Source organism: Trichechus manatus, unplaced genomic scaffold, assembly GCF_000243295.1.
Source record: "Trichechus manatus latirostris isolate Lorelei unplaced genomic scaffold, TriManLat1.0 scaffold00041, whole genome shotgun sequence".
Classification (NCBI taxonomy): domain Eukaryota; kingdom Metazoa; phylum Chordata; class Mammalia; order Sirenia; family Trichechidae; genus Trichechus; species Trichechus manatus.
The window spans coordinates 12,907,001-12,926,168 of NW_004443977.1; the positions used below are offsets into that span (position 1 = coordinate 12,907,001).

General features: G+C 42.4%; 1 protein-coding gene across 2 annotated transcripts in view; it reads right to left on the reverse strand.

The window, feature by feature from the left end:
* The window catches only part of EPHA4 (EPH receptor A4), a 148,440-nt gene extending 129,749 nt beyond the window's left edge, over positions 1 to 18,691 (reverse strand). For both annotated transcript variants that reach the window (XM_004376355.2, XM_023731336.1), the window contains exons 1-3: positions 18,593 to 18,691; positions 15,537 to 15,604; positions 10,723 to 11,386 (exon numbers count right to left, since the gene is read on the reverse strand). In XM_004376355.2, the coding sequence (XP_004376412.1) occupies positions 10,723 to 11,386; positions 15,537 to 15,604; positions 18,593 to 18,683 (823 nt within the window). In that variant the 5' untranslated portion in view covers positions 18,684 to 18,691. The remainder of the gene's footprint in view (positions 1 to 10,722; positions 11,387 to 15,536; positions 15,605 to 18,592) is intronic.
* Between the last annotated feature and the right edge of the window lie 477 nt (positions 18,692 to 19,168).

A 19,168-nucleotide genomic window follows, 5' to 3' on the forward strand; every position in this document is an offset into this window, starting at 1 on the left:
ACACAAAAAAAAAGGAAAAGAAAAAGGGAGGGGAGGGAATAACAAATTAGACCTCTAGCATTATGGAAGTATCTTTGTCTTCTGCCTTTGTTATCAGCTTATTATTTCATCAATGAAACACACAGTACAGATAAGACTATAAGACGTAATTAAGTGTCTAAAGATTGCAAAGTATTACCATATTAAGTTTGCAAAATTAATTTATCAAAAGCAATGATTTACTTGTACTTTTCAGGTCATGTATTTCTGGAGCTACATTGTTGGTTGCGAATGGTTATTAAGGGAAGAAGTTACATAAAAGAGACGGTGGGGATCTTAATGAAGAATCCACTGTGAAAGCACTAGCAGGGAAACTTGGCGTCTTAAATCAGGGATGTTCTTAAGGACAAAAGCCCAAGAGAAAAGCATTCCTCACTGAGCTGCGTCTTAACTGATCATGAGGTTGGCCCATATTTACCTGCCATGGTATTATGGGAGGAAATCAGTATTCTGTTAACCTCTGACCCCTGGGATCTGAAAGCAGACAAAGGACCAATCTGGAGCCCTGGGAGAACACAGCCAAATGTCAAACAGCAGGGGAGCAATTGTTAAGAAGACATTTGGCTTTGGTGCAGCCAGCTTCGTTGGGGCAAACTGCTATTCACAGAAACAAGCCATGAAAGATAACGCCATAAAATATGAACAAAATGGAACCTTTTTCGCCTGGCTTCTAAATTATTGGCTTTATGAGACTTCATGCTGAACAGTATGAAAAAAAATCCAATTTGCTTTGAAGCGCATTAGTCTGTCTAACATCCTAATTATTGTTTACATTGCCATTTGCCTTCTATTAAGAATTGAATAATTACCCAGCACTTCATAGTTTAAAAATACAAGCAAACAGGATTATCTGGGTAATTAAGAAACTGTACCACAGCTTTGTATTGGTCTGGAAAATATGGGTACACGTTGGGGAAATGATAATTATCAGTCAATTACTTCAAATGGTATTTTAAGGATTTTGAGCAATTTGAGTTCTGTAACTTATTGAGAAGAGGTTAGTAAGATCACCTTTGCGAAGTGTGGGTCTGTTTAAAACCATCCTTAGAAACAAGAGCCAGATAAGCAGCTGAATTTTCCCATCCGCTAATGACACCAGAGAGCACACCAAGTACAGAGCCTTCTGCTGTTCTTTAATCCTAATAATCCATCCCAAATGGACTCTGAAAGGCATCATCACACTTTGTCAGAGCATGTGGAGCTAAGCCAGAGCGCTTCCACATTTAGATGTTGTTTTAACTGACCTTGCCTCCACTTAATTTCACTGGCTGTGCCCGTTTCCTGCCCTGTGAAATTAGTTTGAATTCAAAACTATGGAACTTCAAAAATGTCTCATACAAAGTCCTTGTCTTCTAGTTTATAGGATGCGTATGACTGTGGCCTTCTGAAGACAGCGCTGTTTTCAAGCAAAGGGAGTGAAGTTTGTTGAGCAAAAAAATGCAGCATGTTGTTCCCCGACCCGTCTACCAACAAAAGCAAACAAACAGAAAACGCAGTGTGCCAGCGTTCGGTAAGTTTGGAGACAAAAGATGCGGCTGGGATGGGAGGGATTCAAAGGCACCATGCAGTCCACAGAGAGTGCATATAGTAACAAGGAACAGAATTATGGCCAACACACCTTTTAGAGAATGTTTATTTGGGAACTTAAGTGGTGGGGGACATTTGTCATCGAGTCGATTTTGACTCATGGTGTCCCCATATGTTACCGAGTAGAACTGTCACATACGGTTTTCTTGGCTGTAATCTTTACGGAAGCAGATTTCCAGGCTTTCCTTCCCCGGTACTGCTGGGTGGGTTCAAACCATCAACTTTTTGTTTAGAAGAATGGAGTTTTATTGATCCACCCCTTTAGATGTTTCTATAAAATTAAAAACCAAAAACCAAACTCGTTTCCGTCGAGTAGATTCTGACTCATAGTGACCCTACAGGGCAGAGCAGAACTGTCCCAAAGAGTTTCCAAGGAGTGGCTGGTAGACTCGAACTGCGGACCTTTTGGTTAGCAGCTGAGCTCTTAACTACAGTGCCACCAGGCCTCCTCTATAAAATTAGGCAGCAATTTATAGTTCTTGGGTTTTTCAAAACTGCTTATCTGTGTCCAACAACATGGCAAAACATTAGCACCACCCAGGGAGGTTTAAGTGAAAATAAGAAATTTTAATTGTGAAACCAGGTATGAGGGCTGATGAATTTATTCCAAGACACAGAAACACAGATGAAATATCACTGGTGATTTGTGCATTATACACTTTCAATATCTATTTGCTGAAGGAATGAATGGACTCCAGCCTGCTCAACCTCCAGCATATTTTAGGAACTTCTGGGACCTGACAATTCTTTTTCAAAGAATTTTATCTTTTTACTTGACTTTTTTTGCATTCTTTGTTGAAACACTTCTAAACATTCCTAGCATAATCTAAATAGTGCCATCTCCTCCCACCTCAGAAAGAACAGCGAGATTCCAGCTGAAGCTGTCACTGAACAGACAAGCTCAGGGATTCACCCAGGCTGGGTTCCTTTCCAAAGGTCAAAATCAAATGAGCAGCAGGGGGCTTCAGTTGTTTTGCATGGCGCATGGGGCCGGGAGTGACAGCCAGCCACATGGGGGGAGGTGGGCTGCACAAAAAGAGCCCTGTGCAAATAGTCGCCTCTCAGCCGCCTCCCACCCCCAATCTCTGGAAGCGTTCAAATCAAAACCGAATTAATTTGCATGGTGTCTAAATCATTGGGTTCTCCATAAACAGAAGGAGATTTTGGCTGAAGTTTCCAAAGGAAGCCCTCACTGCCTTTGTGAAAGGGGGAAATGGGTGTGCTGTTTTGCATGAGGGCGCATACAAAATATGCAAATGAAGACTCTGCTGCCTGGAAAAGCAACTCTGGGCAGACAGCTGACAACCCACAAAGCCAAAAAAACCAAACCCAAACCCGTTGCCACTGAGTCGATTCTGACTCACAGCGACCCTGGAGAACAGCGTAGAACCGTCTCCCTAAGGTTCCCAAGGAGCGGCTAGTGGATTCAAACTGCCAACCTTTCGGTTAGCAGCTGAGCTCTTAACCACTACGTCACCAGGGCTCCTGATGACCCACAGTCACCCAGAAAATGCTCCATGTCTCCAAAGGGAGTTTTAAGGGGGTACCAACATGTTTGTCTTTCAGGAAGGCAAAATAAACCCCAAAAACCTATAGCCTTTGGGTCGATTCAGACTCATGGTGACCCTATAGGGCAAAGTAGAACTGCCCCATAGGGTTTCCGAGGCTGTACATCTTTATGGAAGCAGACTGCCACATCTTTCTCCCATGGAGCAGCTGGTGGGTTTGAACCCCAGACCTTTCAGTTACCAGCCAAGCGATTTAACCACTGTGCCACCAGGGCTCCTTGGAAGGTGAAATAGACTTTGAATATTCATAAAATGTCTGCTTAGTCATGGGACCATTAATTACCCTTCAGATCATGGAACCCAGCGACCTCACCTGCTCTCCTCCCCAAAACTGCTCCGAGGTACCAGCTGTACCAAGATGCAATGAAAAAGGTTTTATGCTCTAAGTGAAAAAGATACAGGGTCCAGGGGACAGCTGAGGCCTTCTTTAATCATTCTTCCCCACAAGCACAATAAAACTAAAGCAAGCACTGAGCCATGTTATTGGACACAGATAAAGTTTTTAAAAAGCCAACAGCTATAAATTGCTGCCTAATTTTACAGAAACATTTAAAGGGTTGAATAAATAAAACTCCTTTCTTCTAAGCTAAACCGTCCAGATTCAGAAACCATTTTCAGAGCTTTCTTAATCCATTTTCATTTTCAAAGTGTTTAAGTCAGCTGTAGCAACATAGAAGTGCATTCTACGTTCCTGCCACAGAAACGCGAACAGGCTGATGGACGAGTGCAGCAGTGGTTCTCAAAGTTTGTGGACTCAGGGCCCTTCTATATTCCTAAAAGTTATTGGGGATACCAAAGAGATTTTGTTCATGTGACAAATAGAAGTATCTATATCTACTCATCATATTACAGATTGAAACTGATAAATTTTTAAAAGTGATTATTTATTGACTCATTTTTTCAATATCCACATATTTGTTTAAAAAATCAATGAGCAGGATGGCACTGTTTTTCATTTTTGCAAGTCACTTCTAATGCATGGCTTAATAGAGGTCAGCCTGATTCTTATACTGGCTTCTGCATTCACTGTTGAGATGTCACAGATCAGGTAGCCACTGGAAAATTCCATCTACTCGTGAGAGAATAAGAGGAAAAAGACAAATAACATCTTAGTGTTATAAAGAAAATAGTTTTGGCCTTGAAGAAGCCAGAAAGGGTCTTAGGGAATCCACTGGATCACACTTTGAGAATCATTGCACTAATGCAATAATTAGTCCCAGTGACTGAAGGGAAGAGACGATTGGACCAAAGTAGACAAGACCAACCATTCCATGCCATTATCTCAATCTTCCCTATGTGTGTTACCACTGTATATACTCTACTCCACCAAAAAAAAAAAAAAAAAAAAAAAAAAACTCTATTCTGGAAACTAAATGAACTGCCTTCGTTGCTGAACAGACATTAATTAAACAGCCCATGTTATCACCATATTTCTATCTAAGCAATAATAAAATTAACAGTAACAATTGCCGCTTAGTAAATACTTAATGCATTCTAGGCACTGTGCTAAGCCCTTTACTCTATACATGCATGCTTATATCTGTGTATCCTGCATACTATGACACTATTCCCACCAATTTGCCAATGAGCACCTGAGTTTAGGAAGGTTAAGTTAGGGTCCAACAATCACGCACCAGGTAAAGTGGCATAACTGGAAATTAAACCCAAGTCTCAAACTCCAGGTCGTCCAGGTCTTGGCCATTTTGTACTAACTCTATGCTAACTTCAAGTGCTGCAGAGGATTTTGAACATTCAGGTATATAGATGACTCATAAACATCATGAAAATAGTTAAGACCCAAATCAAACAGGAATATAAACAAGGTCCTCATTAATATATTAGTCACACACAAAGATTTGGACACATCATGTTGATTACATGAAATATGACTCCACCAAATAAATGTTTAATATAGCACAGGTCACAATTCCTTCTGCATGTATTCATTCATTCATTTAAGGAACATTTAATGAGATTCCTGTATGTTCCATAATCGTTGCTGATGTTACTATAGTTCTGGTTATTCCTAACTGCACTCCTACACTTATATTCAACTGATAAAGACACTTTACAAGATTCACTTTTCCGAGATAAAACCAGAACAGTCATAAAGCCATAAGTCCATTTTTTAACAAAAATTCACATAGATGATTTATAAATTAAAGTGTTTGTTTAAAAAATATTACTGGGAAAAGCTTTGTTGTTATTGTTGTTAGGTGCCACCAAGTCACAGAACGAAACACTGCCCAGTCCCGCACCATCCTCACTATCACTGCTGTGACTGTGTCAAAAATCAAAGACAACCTAAATATCTGCCAACAGGAATAGGTTAAATAAACTATGGTGAATTCATGCTACAGGGCATTCATCATCAATTAAGAAGAGTGATGACAAAGTTATATTCTTTAATGGGGTATGATGTCTGCACTAAATAATCAAGTGTCAAAAAGCAAGATGACAATTAAGAGCATGCTTCCATTTCTGCTATTACTGAAAAAATATATATGTATATGCATTTATTTGGGTTACCTGTCATATTGCAAAGAGTGGTAACTCATAAAAAGTTGGAGTGGAAGTTTGAAAATCAAGTGTCTGTGTGTGTGTTTTGGCGGGGTTGGTGGACTTATACTTTTTACTTTATACAATTTTGCATTTGAAATTGTTCTGAGAAGACAAGCATGCATTTCTTTGCTAATGTTAAATTCATCGATTAAATGTAACAAAAAAGGAGCAAACTTCAAAGATGTGAAAGTCAAACTTATATTATGACCACTTCTGCTTTACATGGTAGTAACTGAAAAGCCCTTTAATCAGTCTTTTTCCTAAAGGTCCAAGTCTTAACAGAATAATTATGTCTTAATTATGTTTGAAAGGTACAAGGAAGCTCAGCTTGGCTAAAAGAAGTCATCCAATCTTCAATATCATAGTCAAAAGACCCTGAGATAATTTCTATGTGATGCTTTGGTGAACCCAAAACAGAGATCATCATATGATTCACACTCACAAAAGAAACCCGATCACACAAAGAAGGAAAAATAAAAAAAAGTAGAAGAGAAAAAGGACAATAATTAAGCGCTGCTCTTCTTGTGTATAAAGAATCACGTCTTTCAATGATCACAGGCAGGCTTCAAAGCCAGAGATAAAAGCAGCCAGGTGATTCAAGCAGTTGCTTCTTAAAGACCTGATTCAAAGGTAGGAGAAAAATTTCAAAGTGGAAAGGATATGAAACAGCATCTCTCTGAACCAGATTTTAAATGCTTCCTTTCTATTACTTCTTCCTCCTAAAGTCCTTCTATGGTGTATTAGGAAAACAAAGATTTTTTTGGGGGGGGATGCTGCTCTTACCCTCTTTTAAGAGCACAAATTTGAACTATTTCTATTTTACAGCCATCAAAGCATTTCGATCGTGTTCCTTCTTAAAACAGATGTTTTGATAAGACATCTTTTTCCCACAGGAAGCCGTTATATATGTAATGCTATATAAAATAAGTCCTAGACAGGATACCTCAAACAATGTATACCAAAATTGTACATTTAAGCAAGGTTTGATTCCTACCTAGCTTAATTTGTCACAGTCGTGATTATTTTGGCCTTAGGCTGACTCCATAAGCATGCATTCCATTTTATTAGTATGATTTTTATACACTCTCTCCAAAAACTTCGCTTATTAATATTTCACAAAAATTGAATGCAAATCTTGAGCGAAGACTTTCATGTTTCAGCTTTTTAATTAAGGGAAAAATAAGTTAGTAGAGAATCTTTTCCTCTCTTCCTTCTGCTTAATATTTCTGTAGTAATGAAAACAACCCTGTAAAACATCTGGATTGTTTCCTCACTGGGGGTACGGGAAGGGTGTCAGAGGTAAACTTCCTTTCCTTTCTCCAACAGCCTGACAAGGCCTCACTCACTAGCACAATTTCATTATCCTCTGTATCCAATCACCAGGCAAGTTCAAACCGCTGCTAACTCCAGCCATACATTCTCCTTGAGAGGGCAGATGAGTGGCTAACACTCTTTGTTGTCCTGCTGAGACTAAACAAAATCATTTCACAAAATGTTATTCAAGAGCAGAAGCTGGAATGAACTTGCAGCTGCTTGGGGCAAGCCCACCCTCACCCTCCACACTCTTGACACTTCTTGATGGCTCTTCATCCTTCCTCTACATTAGCATGCATTGCTTAGAAGCAAGAACTGCAAGAGGAAGTGTCCTTCTGTCCTCAAGGTGCCTTGAGGACTCAGGCAGATGATCAGGGTTAGATTCAAACAACAGCACAACCCAGGCCCCCACCCGCCCTGGCCATTTTTGCCCAAGGATCCTTTGTCAAACATTTAAGATCTTAATCAATCTTCACTCTGACCTCCCAGACCCTAAGGAAGATGGATGAGGAAGTAGGTGACCTTTCACCTGTCCTTCTATTTGTCCTGCCACAGTGGACTCATTGAAAAGACAATTGGGGTGGGGCCTGCTGCCTGAGTTCTGAAGACTTGGGCCAGCTCTCTTTACATGCTAGCCCTTCTGGATCCACCCCCAATCACTTTTCTCTCAGGCAAAGAAAGTTCTCTTTCCTAGAGAGGGAAAAAAATGACACTCTCCAAATATCATTTTCAATATGAAGTGTGAGATGGCCATTATTCTTTACTAGGACAAGGGTAATGCTTTCTTTCTTTAGTCTTGACTTCAGAAAGTAGATGAGAGATGGATTCCCTTTTTACTAGTTCAACTTAGCACCCTTAAAAGTCAACAGCTATTACCTTGGGGAGAACAGAGTGATAAAAGAAAACTAGCATTAACCTTGGTTTAATGCTTTATGATCTACAAGGTGACCTTCACCAATCGGACACCCCAAGCCCTCATAATGAGCCTGTAAGCTAAATACAATTATTATATATCATCCCATTTCACAGATGAGCAAACCAAGGCTCAGAGGGCTAAGGAAAGATCCTCAAGGTCATATAGCTAAGCGACCAAATTGAGACACATTCCCTTGTCTCTATGTTCTTTCTGCTTTACTTTGATCCTTCTCTTAACAGCCCAGTACTGATTTCAAGGATCGAGATAATCATTTTTATTGCTCCCAACATTTTTACAGTCTTGAGCCATCTTTTAGAAGTCTCACACACAAGTCTGGAACTTAAAGAACCCTTTGTCATTCACATTTTTCTTTCTTGACTAAATTCATCAGATTCTGGTAATCTTAAAAACAAACAATAAAGTAAAAGATTTTGTGCAGTAAGTGTCTTGTTCAAAGAGTTAATCATTTTACAAGTAGCAAAGAAAAAAAAAAGTCTGGTAACATGCTGAAAACATTGAGGAGTCTCAGAAATGGTTCAATCAACCTTCCCTTTCATGAAATAATCTTTGTATTGGGAATAATTTGCTCAGAAATGGCCTGGGCCTGAAACATTGGCCCCCTCCTCCTCCATAAACCACATGATTAACTGGATTCCCAAGATTATTTCCATAAAGCCAGCCACTAAAATGTTCAATTGCCTTTACATTTACTCCCCTTCCATCTTTTTCTCTTTTTCTTCTAATTTGGGTTGTAAAAATGTCAAGGAATTTCACAATGTAGCAATGTATGAGTTACTGGGCTCTGTGACAATTGAAAATCAATGACATTAGATACACAGAGATGTACTAATGCTAGAAGAGTGTACATTTCAGCAGGAAATGGAAGTCAATGTTTTTTTTTTTTTAAATATATATAAGATTCTTGACATGTGAAGATGTGCAAGTCCTGTCTTACAAAAATCGAAAAGGCAGGATAATTTACTCTCAAATGTGATGCGGTGTCATTGTACTCTTCATTTCACTGTTCCTGCTATGATCATTGTAATTTAGTTGCCAATAACAATGCACTTACATGTTTTTTAAAACTAATACCAGAATATACTCAGGGTTTCAATTCAATACAGCATATGTGGTAGTTTCTAGTCAAAAGCAAACTAAAACAAAGACGAGGAATTAACATTTGTAAAAGAACCAAACCAAACAAAAACTCTTTGAATTTCAATTTTTAAATTTGCAAGTATACAAGTTTACTTTTTCATTCTAGGTCAGCCAGAAAGATAACTAGCCTTAATTCTATTTCACTTAGAATTCAGTGAAAGTACTTCCATTGTTAGCTACTCACAGAAAGAGCTATACCAGATCAGGAACTACACTTTAGAAAAGTATAAAGTATGACCGTGGAAACACATAACTCTACAACACTAAATTACCAAAAATGTAATTTTCTTCCGGTTATAAATGTTGATTTCCAGTCAGTCAAGTGGATTGCCCCCATAGTTAATCCCACCCTGTCATTAACATGGTTGAAATGCCAGACAAATTGTTTGGCAGTCAGTTATTTCAGGCTCTTTAATCACCAAATCAGGTGCACCATGTGGCAATCCAGTCCACAGCTCAGCAATCTCCCTGTGAAAAGATTCATCTGACCTGTTCCATAAATGGGACCAGTTACATTGTAACTGTTTAGTAGTAACAATAATAACAATAAAGTTGGCAGCAGCCTACTATTGGTAGCCACTGAACATAAACTCCAAGCAAAGCAAAACCGTGGGATAATTGATTTTTTTAAGCCTTAATCCACACACTACAGGAGCCATTACCTAAATGTGGACTACTCTCCTCTCTTACCCAGATACAAAGTTGCTATAAAGAAAAAGATGACACAAATTCCCTGGTAGTATGACACAAAGGGGAAATAAGAATGTATTGCATACACTGAACTTTAGATGCAGAGAAAAATCATGTTAGTCATATGATAAACAGTAATTAACATCATAAAAAATGCCTAGATTTCTTCAGACTCAAGTAATCAAAATGGATCACAATTTACTACTGCCTCTGAGGGCAGATCAGATAAGGACTCTTACTAGCTCTATATCACCTCCTAAGGGAAATAAAGGTCTTTCATCAAGATTAATTTCACTTAGAGACCTTATCAATGGATGTTCAGTGGAACTGAATGTAGTCGAAACATTCAGTCCCTCCACTTTGTTGGGCCACATCTACACTGATCTGCAAGGTAGGGGAAAAAAAGAACTTTCTTCCCACAGTTTGATCGTAATCAGCAGAAGGGAATTAGAACAACCCAACCCTAATTTCACATTTGAGTCATTCACACATATAGATAAGAGCAGAGATATTTACCATCCTTGTCATTTTACCAAGTCTTTAGACAGGAAAACCATGGCTCAGAAACGTGTTCGCCCTCTTTAAGTAGGGATCAATCAAGCCCGTTTCTTCAGCTTGTTCATTTACATTTCAGAGGGCACATCAAGCGGGTTCAGATCTAAGTGCCTGTTAGCAAATGTGTCTGGCCTTCTGCTGATTACAGCAGCATCATTTATTCTGTGAGTCTTAGCCTTGCCACCTGGAGCTATAGCACTTACTCATTAGACCCCTCTGTCCCACCACATCCCACAGGGGCTGCTAATTACTGGCTTGACTCCATTTAGTCTCATCTCTGATTTAATTACGTGCACTAAGCCCTAATGAAAAGTACAATATGGCTCCTCTTACCTTGGCATTCTCCATTCCGCTCTTCATGCCCAGCATTGCATAGGCAGTTGCCAATGGGTACCAGCCATTCACCATCTGCCCCACAGTACATTTTTGGCACATCCTTCTCTTCTGAGTTGTTGACACAGGAGCCTCGAACTTCCACCAGGGAAGACGTATCAGCCCCTGTGATGGTGTCAGGAAACTGGGCCAGGTTGCGAACGGTGAGTGGACACTTCTTATAGAACACGCGGACCGAGACTAGGGCTATGCATGCCCCCACATCCTGAAAAGCCAAGTAAAACCCCTTTTTGCTCAGTGGCCCTACATCCCGGATCTCGGTGTTCAGCTTCATGATTCTGTCGCCAATGTCCACTTGAGTGAAGCTCTCATCGGCAGCGATGGTGTCGATCTTGGCAAACTGGCTCTCTCTGATGAAACGCTCTTTGTCGTTGTCTGATTCATAGTAGTACAGGTTAAAAGTCTCCTTGCAAGTCCCCATGACACCCGGAAGGCTATTGCAGTCCCTCAATGTGAACTTAATTTCAATGTACACTCTCTGAGCCCCTTCACGGGTGATCCAATCAGTTCGTAGCCAGTTATTTTGGCTGGGTTCCATCACGTTGCACACTTGGTAGGTTCGGATCGGTGTATTTTTTTCATCCATAATACTCACTTCCTCCCACTGCAAAGATCCAAAGGAAATGCATCAATTACCAACTTTCATCATACAGTGACTCCTCAGTGCTGTTTTAATCTCAGAGGACATTGACTATTTTTGTTTCAATAGCAAAGAATAGCAGTGAGCACCAAACCTCATTAAGAAAGCATCTCAAGGGAGAGACGTCAATAATTTTTTCAAAGAAGGTTTTTGGTTTTTTTTTTTTAATTGTGTCATTCTTTTGCCTAAAATCCAGAGGCTATGGTGGACTTATTGCTTATGAGTTCTCAGCAGTTCCTTGTGGTGGTCTAACGACCTTCAATTCACCTATTACAACAACTACAATTTAAAGTGGCAACAGTTCAAAATTTACTCATAAATGAAAAACTCGTATGTGTTTTGTTTCAACAACTGAGCAGAGACCTGCAAATTAAGGGCAGGAAGAGCAGAGTTTGCCAAAGAAGACAATGATCAGTTAATTAGTGGTGCTCCTGTCAGAACTTTGCTCCCTAATACCTAAAAAAATGTCAGTCCATTTTTTTGGCACCGTCCCTACTCTTTAAAAGGGAAAAGAAAATCCCACCATTCTGGTTTAGGTAATCCTGCGAAGACAGTAAATCTTATGATTGGCTTTCTCAAACATGCCGTCATTTCTAATGGTAGGGCACTCTTCAAGAACATTTATTCAACTCAACAGCACGTGCATTTTCTTATTTTTAAAACACAGGCACTTAAGAAAACAAAAATGCGCACCTGCTTTGCCTCTAAATATTCTGCAGATATAGAAAATAAAATAGTAAGAGGCATTTAGGATACACAGTCCAAGAAATTTAAACAAGGATGGTAGGGTTTCCTTTGCAATCTACTTAACACAAAGGTCCAAATGGTGGGACAGTCTGAATTCTCTGTGACTAGAGGAGTGGGCTCATGTTCGCCATAGCTTTTAAAAATAATCCTAAAAGCAGCGAGATAGGTTTGGGGTTCCTACCAGGCTGCTTGGCGGTCTCCAATTCTTCATTAACTACTACAGTAATGCATTTATATAGATCTGGCATAAATCAGCTTAAGTATCTAACACTTGAATATAATTAAAAGAAAAAAAAAAAAGAAGATAGTTTAAAAAAATCCGTACTTTGTAATAGCTCCACTTAAAGCTCCATTCAATCCAATGAAGTACATAGAATCATAATGTATCTTTTAACAGGTTTTCCATCTGTGCATTGGAAAACTATTAATGGATGGAAATGTTACTATGCAAAGGCCATAATGCATTAAATTCTGTATCCTTTTCAGCTGCCACCATTATGAAAGTTGGAACTGGGAAGGGATTAAGTGCCTGTGGTGATTAAAATTTCTTTTATCCAGTCAGCAATAAATCACCAGTAATTTACTTATTTGGGGAGATTCATGCAAATCCAAAAATAGCCACCCCCTAAAAAAAAAAATTCAACATGTTTCCCATCTCAGAACAAAGGGAATATGGAAAAACACATCTATCAATGTAAATGAAAATACATAGGGATACCTCCACAGAGTCCACACAGGCTAACTCAGGTTTAATGTGAATTTTTCAGCCTGAACTTAATTACCTAACCACATTGATCAATTCATCAGAACAGTGACAAATCTCTCCTTGGCTTTGTATTTCACAATCACAGTGTCAGCAACTCAATATACGCCTTTAAATGAACACTGACAAGAAATTAGTTTTTTGCTACAATGTTGCCATCAGGAGCCATCACTTTCCATTATTTTTATGTTATGCTCAGTGGTTCTTATGGGCAAAGGAGAGAAGAGTAAGTTGCCTCTCTGCTTACATATATTTCATATTTTGCTTGGTGGTAGTGCCAAATTACGTTTCTCTTTCTTTTTGAATAACAACTACAACAACAAAATGTCATTATCAGACAAAATGACTATCCCAATTTCCAGCCAAGAAAGATGTAAAATGTCTTAACTCAAGTAGAGATTTCAGAATAATCAAAAGCCTCAATATGCTTTTACCCTAAGCGGGAAAGAACTTTTTTAAGCCAATCCACCCCTTCTTGGTAAATATCCAGTTCATCCCATTCACTCTAAATCTTCTTCAATGACAAAAGTTAAAGATTAATTACACTTTATAATTTAGCACATAATTTAAGTGGCTACTATGTATTTTGGACTGACTAACTCTAATATACACAAATAAAATTTCATTTCTAACTTCTTACAATGTTTAAAATGTTACATACCTAATATTAAAAACAAAAACAAAAAGCTTGCCTACATTTAGCCCATAAAATGTTCTGAGTTATATACAATCAGCTTTACGTAGTATTTTTTTTTTTTTCAATAGACTTCAAGAAAACCAAAAGAAGTTGTGTGTCTAGAAAAAGTGACCAGGTGCTCGTTCAGCAGTCCTTGGGGGGGAGGGGGGGTATGTCTGCAGCCTATTAAATTGCAGTAAAAGCTTTCCAGAAACTAGATAGACCATCAACTGTGCTCTAAAAATGTGGCACTCCTTGCTTTTAAATAGGCCACACGTATATTTAGTGAAACAAGTCAAGTCTAAAGTAATTCTGGATATATTTTCTCTCTTCTAGTCAGTAAGAAAAATAAGACACATTCAATGTATTAATACAAGTCCTGATACCTTCCACCCTCAATTCTGCTAGCCATTCTAAAGTATTTTAACCTACAGAGAGATACTCCCGGTGTAGCATGGGAAAGCGTCCTCTGAATCAGTGACCTTTCCAGGGTATAGGATTAAGCAGGAGTCTGACTCTCCCCAAGATAAAGCTGTACCTTTCTTCACTTTCAAAGGATGAGGGCAACTGCCTGCAATCAGTGGTGAATACAGCCTGTCTACACTGCCAGAGGCCTGCCAATCACTCTCTCTCCTTTAAAAAAAAAAAAGAAAAAGTGGTTTTGAAGGCAGACTAGAATTTTTCAGCAGAGACCAAACCAACTGCAGTCAAGTTCAGGCAGAAAAACACGAAGGCAAGGCAATCTCCATTTTATTTCACAAGGATGAAAAGATCCGCTTAGAAAAAAACAGCCAAAAATTCCCCCCAATTTCATGCAGATGTCCTTGCCTGGTCTTACTTTCACAGCACGTCTTCTATAACAGTTCCTAGACATCTTTATTTTTTAATCCCATATTGTTTGTTCAATGGACAGGTGTGGAACACCATACTGGGTATGTTACTCCACAGTGGGTGCTGGCATTACAAGACTCCTAATTTTTCATCCCCATTGTTTTCAGTCAATTGACTCAGTCACAGAATAACAAGCATGTTGAGGGAGGATGATTTGCTTAATTTTTAAAGGATTGGAGAATTATTTCAATTTGGCAGCAGCCAGAGTTACATGTTGTACTAATTTCTTTGCAAAGCTGATTCTCATTCACTCAGACCTGTTATTGAGGGGACAAGGGTGTGACCATTGATCCAGTTCTAGTCCCTGACCCTTCTTATGGAGGCAGTGAGAGCAAACACTACAAATCCAAGAAGAAACGAACCGTGACGAGCTCTCTCATACCTGATAATCCAGCCTCCCTGATCCCGAAAAAGCCGAGATTCTAGATACTTAAACTTTTTACATTGAACACGAACACATAGGTTTTTTTTTGTTTGTTTGTTTATTTCTGCATATATCATGGCCCTGGCACAAGTTTACACGGCTTTCTCTCAGCAGCTGATTGAGGGTTGTGACAAGAAGGTAAGATGCCTCCCCACTGCTTCTGTGCAGAACTAACCCTGCACCTGGTACAACTAGAAATGTCCTCTCTCTGGTATCCTTATTTAGTCATTTTCCTCATCTGGAAAAAGAACAATTGCTCTAAAATTAACCCTGTCAGGACTTCATGGCAGTCACGGTAAGAGCCATAAATTCTAATTTGGTCCCCGCATCGTATATCTTGCAGGGATTTTAGTTTTAAATACGCATCTGAGTCTAGGCCTCTACCAATCTCCTAATTCTGAAACCCCTTTCTGCCCTTTCGGTTTCTAGCTCTTCCATGACAGAGCTATCCAAAGGGAGTATAGGATTTCTCCAACAAAGCGTAATTCACTTCACAGGCCATGGTGGAAATCTGACCCCCTCGCCACAATCAAGGATCAAGCCATTAGGATGCTTGGAAAGTTGCTAATCACTCCTTTTCACCCTTTGGATCAGAGTGCAACTCAGAACTTACCCCTCCTTCCAAAGGGCTTGCTATCCACCCTAGTTCTCCCTGAACGGATCTGGAGTCCAACAAGGTAACTGCAAAGAAACAAAGACAAATAGATTAATTTCCAATCACAAAAAAAGCCAATACTACAAAAACCATTTGCCTGAGCGTTTCCATATGTGCTGAGGCTGCGCATATCAAACTCTGATCAAAACCTAAACTTGCTCTCACTTATGTAAATAATCATTACTCACTTGATCTTCTCTCCTCTTTAAAATCTGCAGGTTTTTATTTATTTAACTTGCTTAGCATTTAAAATTCCATCCAAGGACTCAGTTTGATTCATTTTCTAAAAAGGATGAATAGAGAATCTCAAATACAATTTGAAAAAATAAATATATCTATGGAGGGTGGTTACACTCCAGAGCAAAATTTGCATTCATCTCTGTCTGGCGTCTACCAGAATTATTTGTTTTTGCAAGTTTCAGAGGACCGCATAACTCATCATTGTGGTGGCAAAGCCACAAGCGAATTCTATAAGCGAGTACCGGAGGGGTCATGGAAAGGTTCTCTTCCCTACCGTTTTGTCCCCCTCCATTAAACAGGCTCTGAATGTGGTATCTGCTGCTTTTTAAAATATCATCGTTTCAAAGGAGGGAATGACAGACTTGTAAAATTAGAATGCAAATGTACTCAAGTATTCTGTCTCTCCCAGGTCTTTTTGAGGAAAGTAGGGCTCATCCTCTGCTCCAGAGGAAATCACTGAATTTTAGCTAAGGGGTGCTGCCTAACGGGTATAGTATGCTTGGGCTACACCTAAGAGCTGGGGAGGGGTGGAGGCGGCTACAGAGCAGCTGTGCTCCTCCCACGCTGGAACAGTCCTAGGCACTGAGGACACTCGAAAGGACACAAGGAATTTCCAACCTCTCCACATTTGCTTTCCCACCGAGATCCTGCGGGCCCGCGGGTCGAAAGGCCTATCTCAAAGGAACCACTGGGTTATTAATTTGATCAGCAAGGCTGCTCTTCAGGCTGGGGGATGGGTGGGAATTGGAAGCCTTCATACTTGCTCCGGAGCACCCCAACTCTCCGCCTCACCCCAGCCCCCTGGATTCTGCCCACCTCCCCTCTCATTTCACCCCTAAGTCAATGGAGTTAAAATCTGCCGCTTTCTCCTGGTTTCCCTGAGAAGCCTCAATTCCTGGGGTCTGTTAATTATTTTAAAATGTAGAGCCTTCCCTGGGTCGCTCCCGCCCGGAGTTGCGCCCCCTCCTCATTCTCCCTCCTCGGTCCCTAGAGAAAAGCCCGCTACATCCATTTGGATTTAAGTAAGGTGGATTAGGGACACAAAGGGAACAATAAGACCCAATTTACAAAAAAGGGAGGGAGTAGAAAGGGAGGGTAAGAAGGAGAAAAGGAAACGTGACGCGAATAAAAAGCAACAAAATGAATTAATTTCAAGGGGGAGGAAGGGCTGGAGGGGGGTAGACTCCCCTTCTTTCTACATCAGCCTACAGCTACATCAGCGCCTTTTTGTCTAGGCCTCCAAAGTTTTGTTTCCAAAAGAGAAAGCAAGAAAGGGGTAAAAAGAAAAAAAACCGCCTCTACGTCTGGGGCGAGAGAGGTCTCGGGGGACGTGGTAACAAGTGTGCGAAGCAGCCGGGAGAACGCGGGATCTACAATTCCGCTCAGGGGAATGACCCTGGGGACCGAGGGGCGGCGGCGGCGGCCGAGGTGGCACCTGGCGCCACGTCGGAGGGAGGGGGAGCGGAGCGAGAGAGCGCCCCTTTCCTCCGAGCAGTGTCTGCTGGCAGGTGTGTGAGTCTCGGAGCCTCCGTCTGGCGGGCTCTGGGTACCGGCTGCCCGGCCAAGGCTAAGTTGGGTTTTGGCTCCCTCCTTCGGAACAGGGGAAATGATAGGTTGCACAGGGATGGGTGGACGCGACGGAAGCCTGGCGAAGTGGATAGATGGATGGCGGGAGGGGCGAGGGGGGTTCGGCGAGAAGGATACAAGGCTAGATGTTTTCAGGCGCGAGCCTGAGCAAACCCGCCAGGACACACGCGCACACACTCAGGTCACCCGCGCACGGCCGCTAAGCGTCCGCGTCCACGCAGGCACCCGCGCACCCACAGACATGCGTTTGCGCGCGCGCACATATACACACACACACACACGCACGCACACGCGCACACACGCACATCCAGCTCGCCCCTGGGATCATTAGAAACCAAATGAAATGCTCACCTCGCCCCCAACACAGACACATTCGCACACTCAGTCCGCTCAGCACGTCTGGCCCCGAGCAGACGCGCAGAAAACCGAGCACTCAGACGGGTCCCGTCGGTTCCGCACGCTCCTTTCAAACTAGCCCAGTGCACAATTCTGAGGGTGCAAACTCGCCTCCGATCAACTTGCCGGCGGATTCTCCAGGTCTGCGGGCACGAATCTGGAGGTCTCGGGGTGCCCCGGACCCGCGATCGCACCCTCGGGCGGGGAGAAAGGTATCTGACGCCGGGCGCTAGAAATCAGGTCACCGGCACGGGCAAACGGCACTACGACCGCGGCGCCGCGGTGGCCCCGCAGCCGGGTCAGGGGAGCGCGGGGTTCGGAAACTTTGCGGAACGCGAAGCCTGGAAGGCTTCCGCAGGAACCCGAGGACCCTCAGACCTCGCCGCGATCCAGGCTTGGGTCTTCCCTTGGCCCGGGGTTTGGGAAAGGGGGTGGGGGACGAGAATTTGGCCTAAAAAACCTTCTTGTTTTTTCAATCTTGCCGTCGGCTCCCGGTGCATCCCCTTGAGGTGTCTCGAGACGCCCCACCAGCGGAGGCTGATAAACTTTGGCCTTTCGCTACAAACTTGGGTAGCCCGGCGGCTGGCTCGGGTCGCCTCCCCAGCGCAGGCTGCCCGTCGCTCCCCGCCGCGCCTTCGCAGATCCCTTCACCCCGGCCCCCTGCTCCGGAGTGGGGGCGCACGCCGCACGCCGGGCTCCCCTCTCCCCCGCCAGCCCCGCGCTCCGAGGACCATTCCCTGCCGATCGTCCCCTCTCTGCTTCCAACCCCAGAAAGGCCACCCCGCTTTCACCTTCATTAGCCGGGTACACCCTGGAACCGGTGACAGCGTCGCAAATCCCAAAGAGAAACGAAAAGAAGACGCAATAGAAAATCCCAGCCATGGCTCGCCGGTGCCAGCGATGCTCCTACCGCTTCTATCCCAGTGGAATAAATGCTTAAGTTAGGGAGTGCGGCAGACTGAAGACATTGCCAAGGGGCGGGCCGACCCATGACGCGCGCCGCCAGTCCTGGCTCTACGGCCAATGGCGGCGCAGACTGGACGGCCCGGCCCCGCCCCACCAGCAGAGCCCGCCCTTCAGGCCCCGCCTCCGGGCTCCTTAGGGCTCAGTGTCTCCCTGGTCCGAGGGGGCGAGAACCTCCTCTTCCCGGTCTCGTCCTAGGAAGCCGACCGGATCTACGGACGCCACCTCGGGAGTCGAGCCCCGGGGTGTCGGAGGGAGCTTCCAAAGACTCCGATTGATGGGGGTTGGGGGGCCGAAGAAAGATGGGTACTCCCCTGTCCCCCTCCACGGGCGGTTTGAGATCTAGGAAAACGCTCTTTTATTGCAATAAAATAAGGATCACGTTGCCCTGTCCCTTTGCCCTC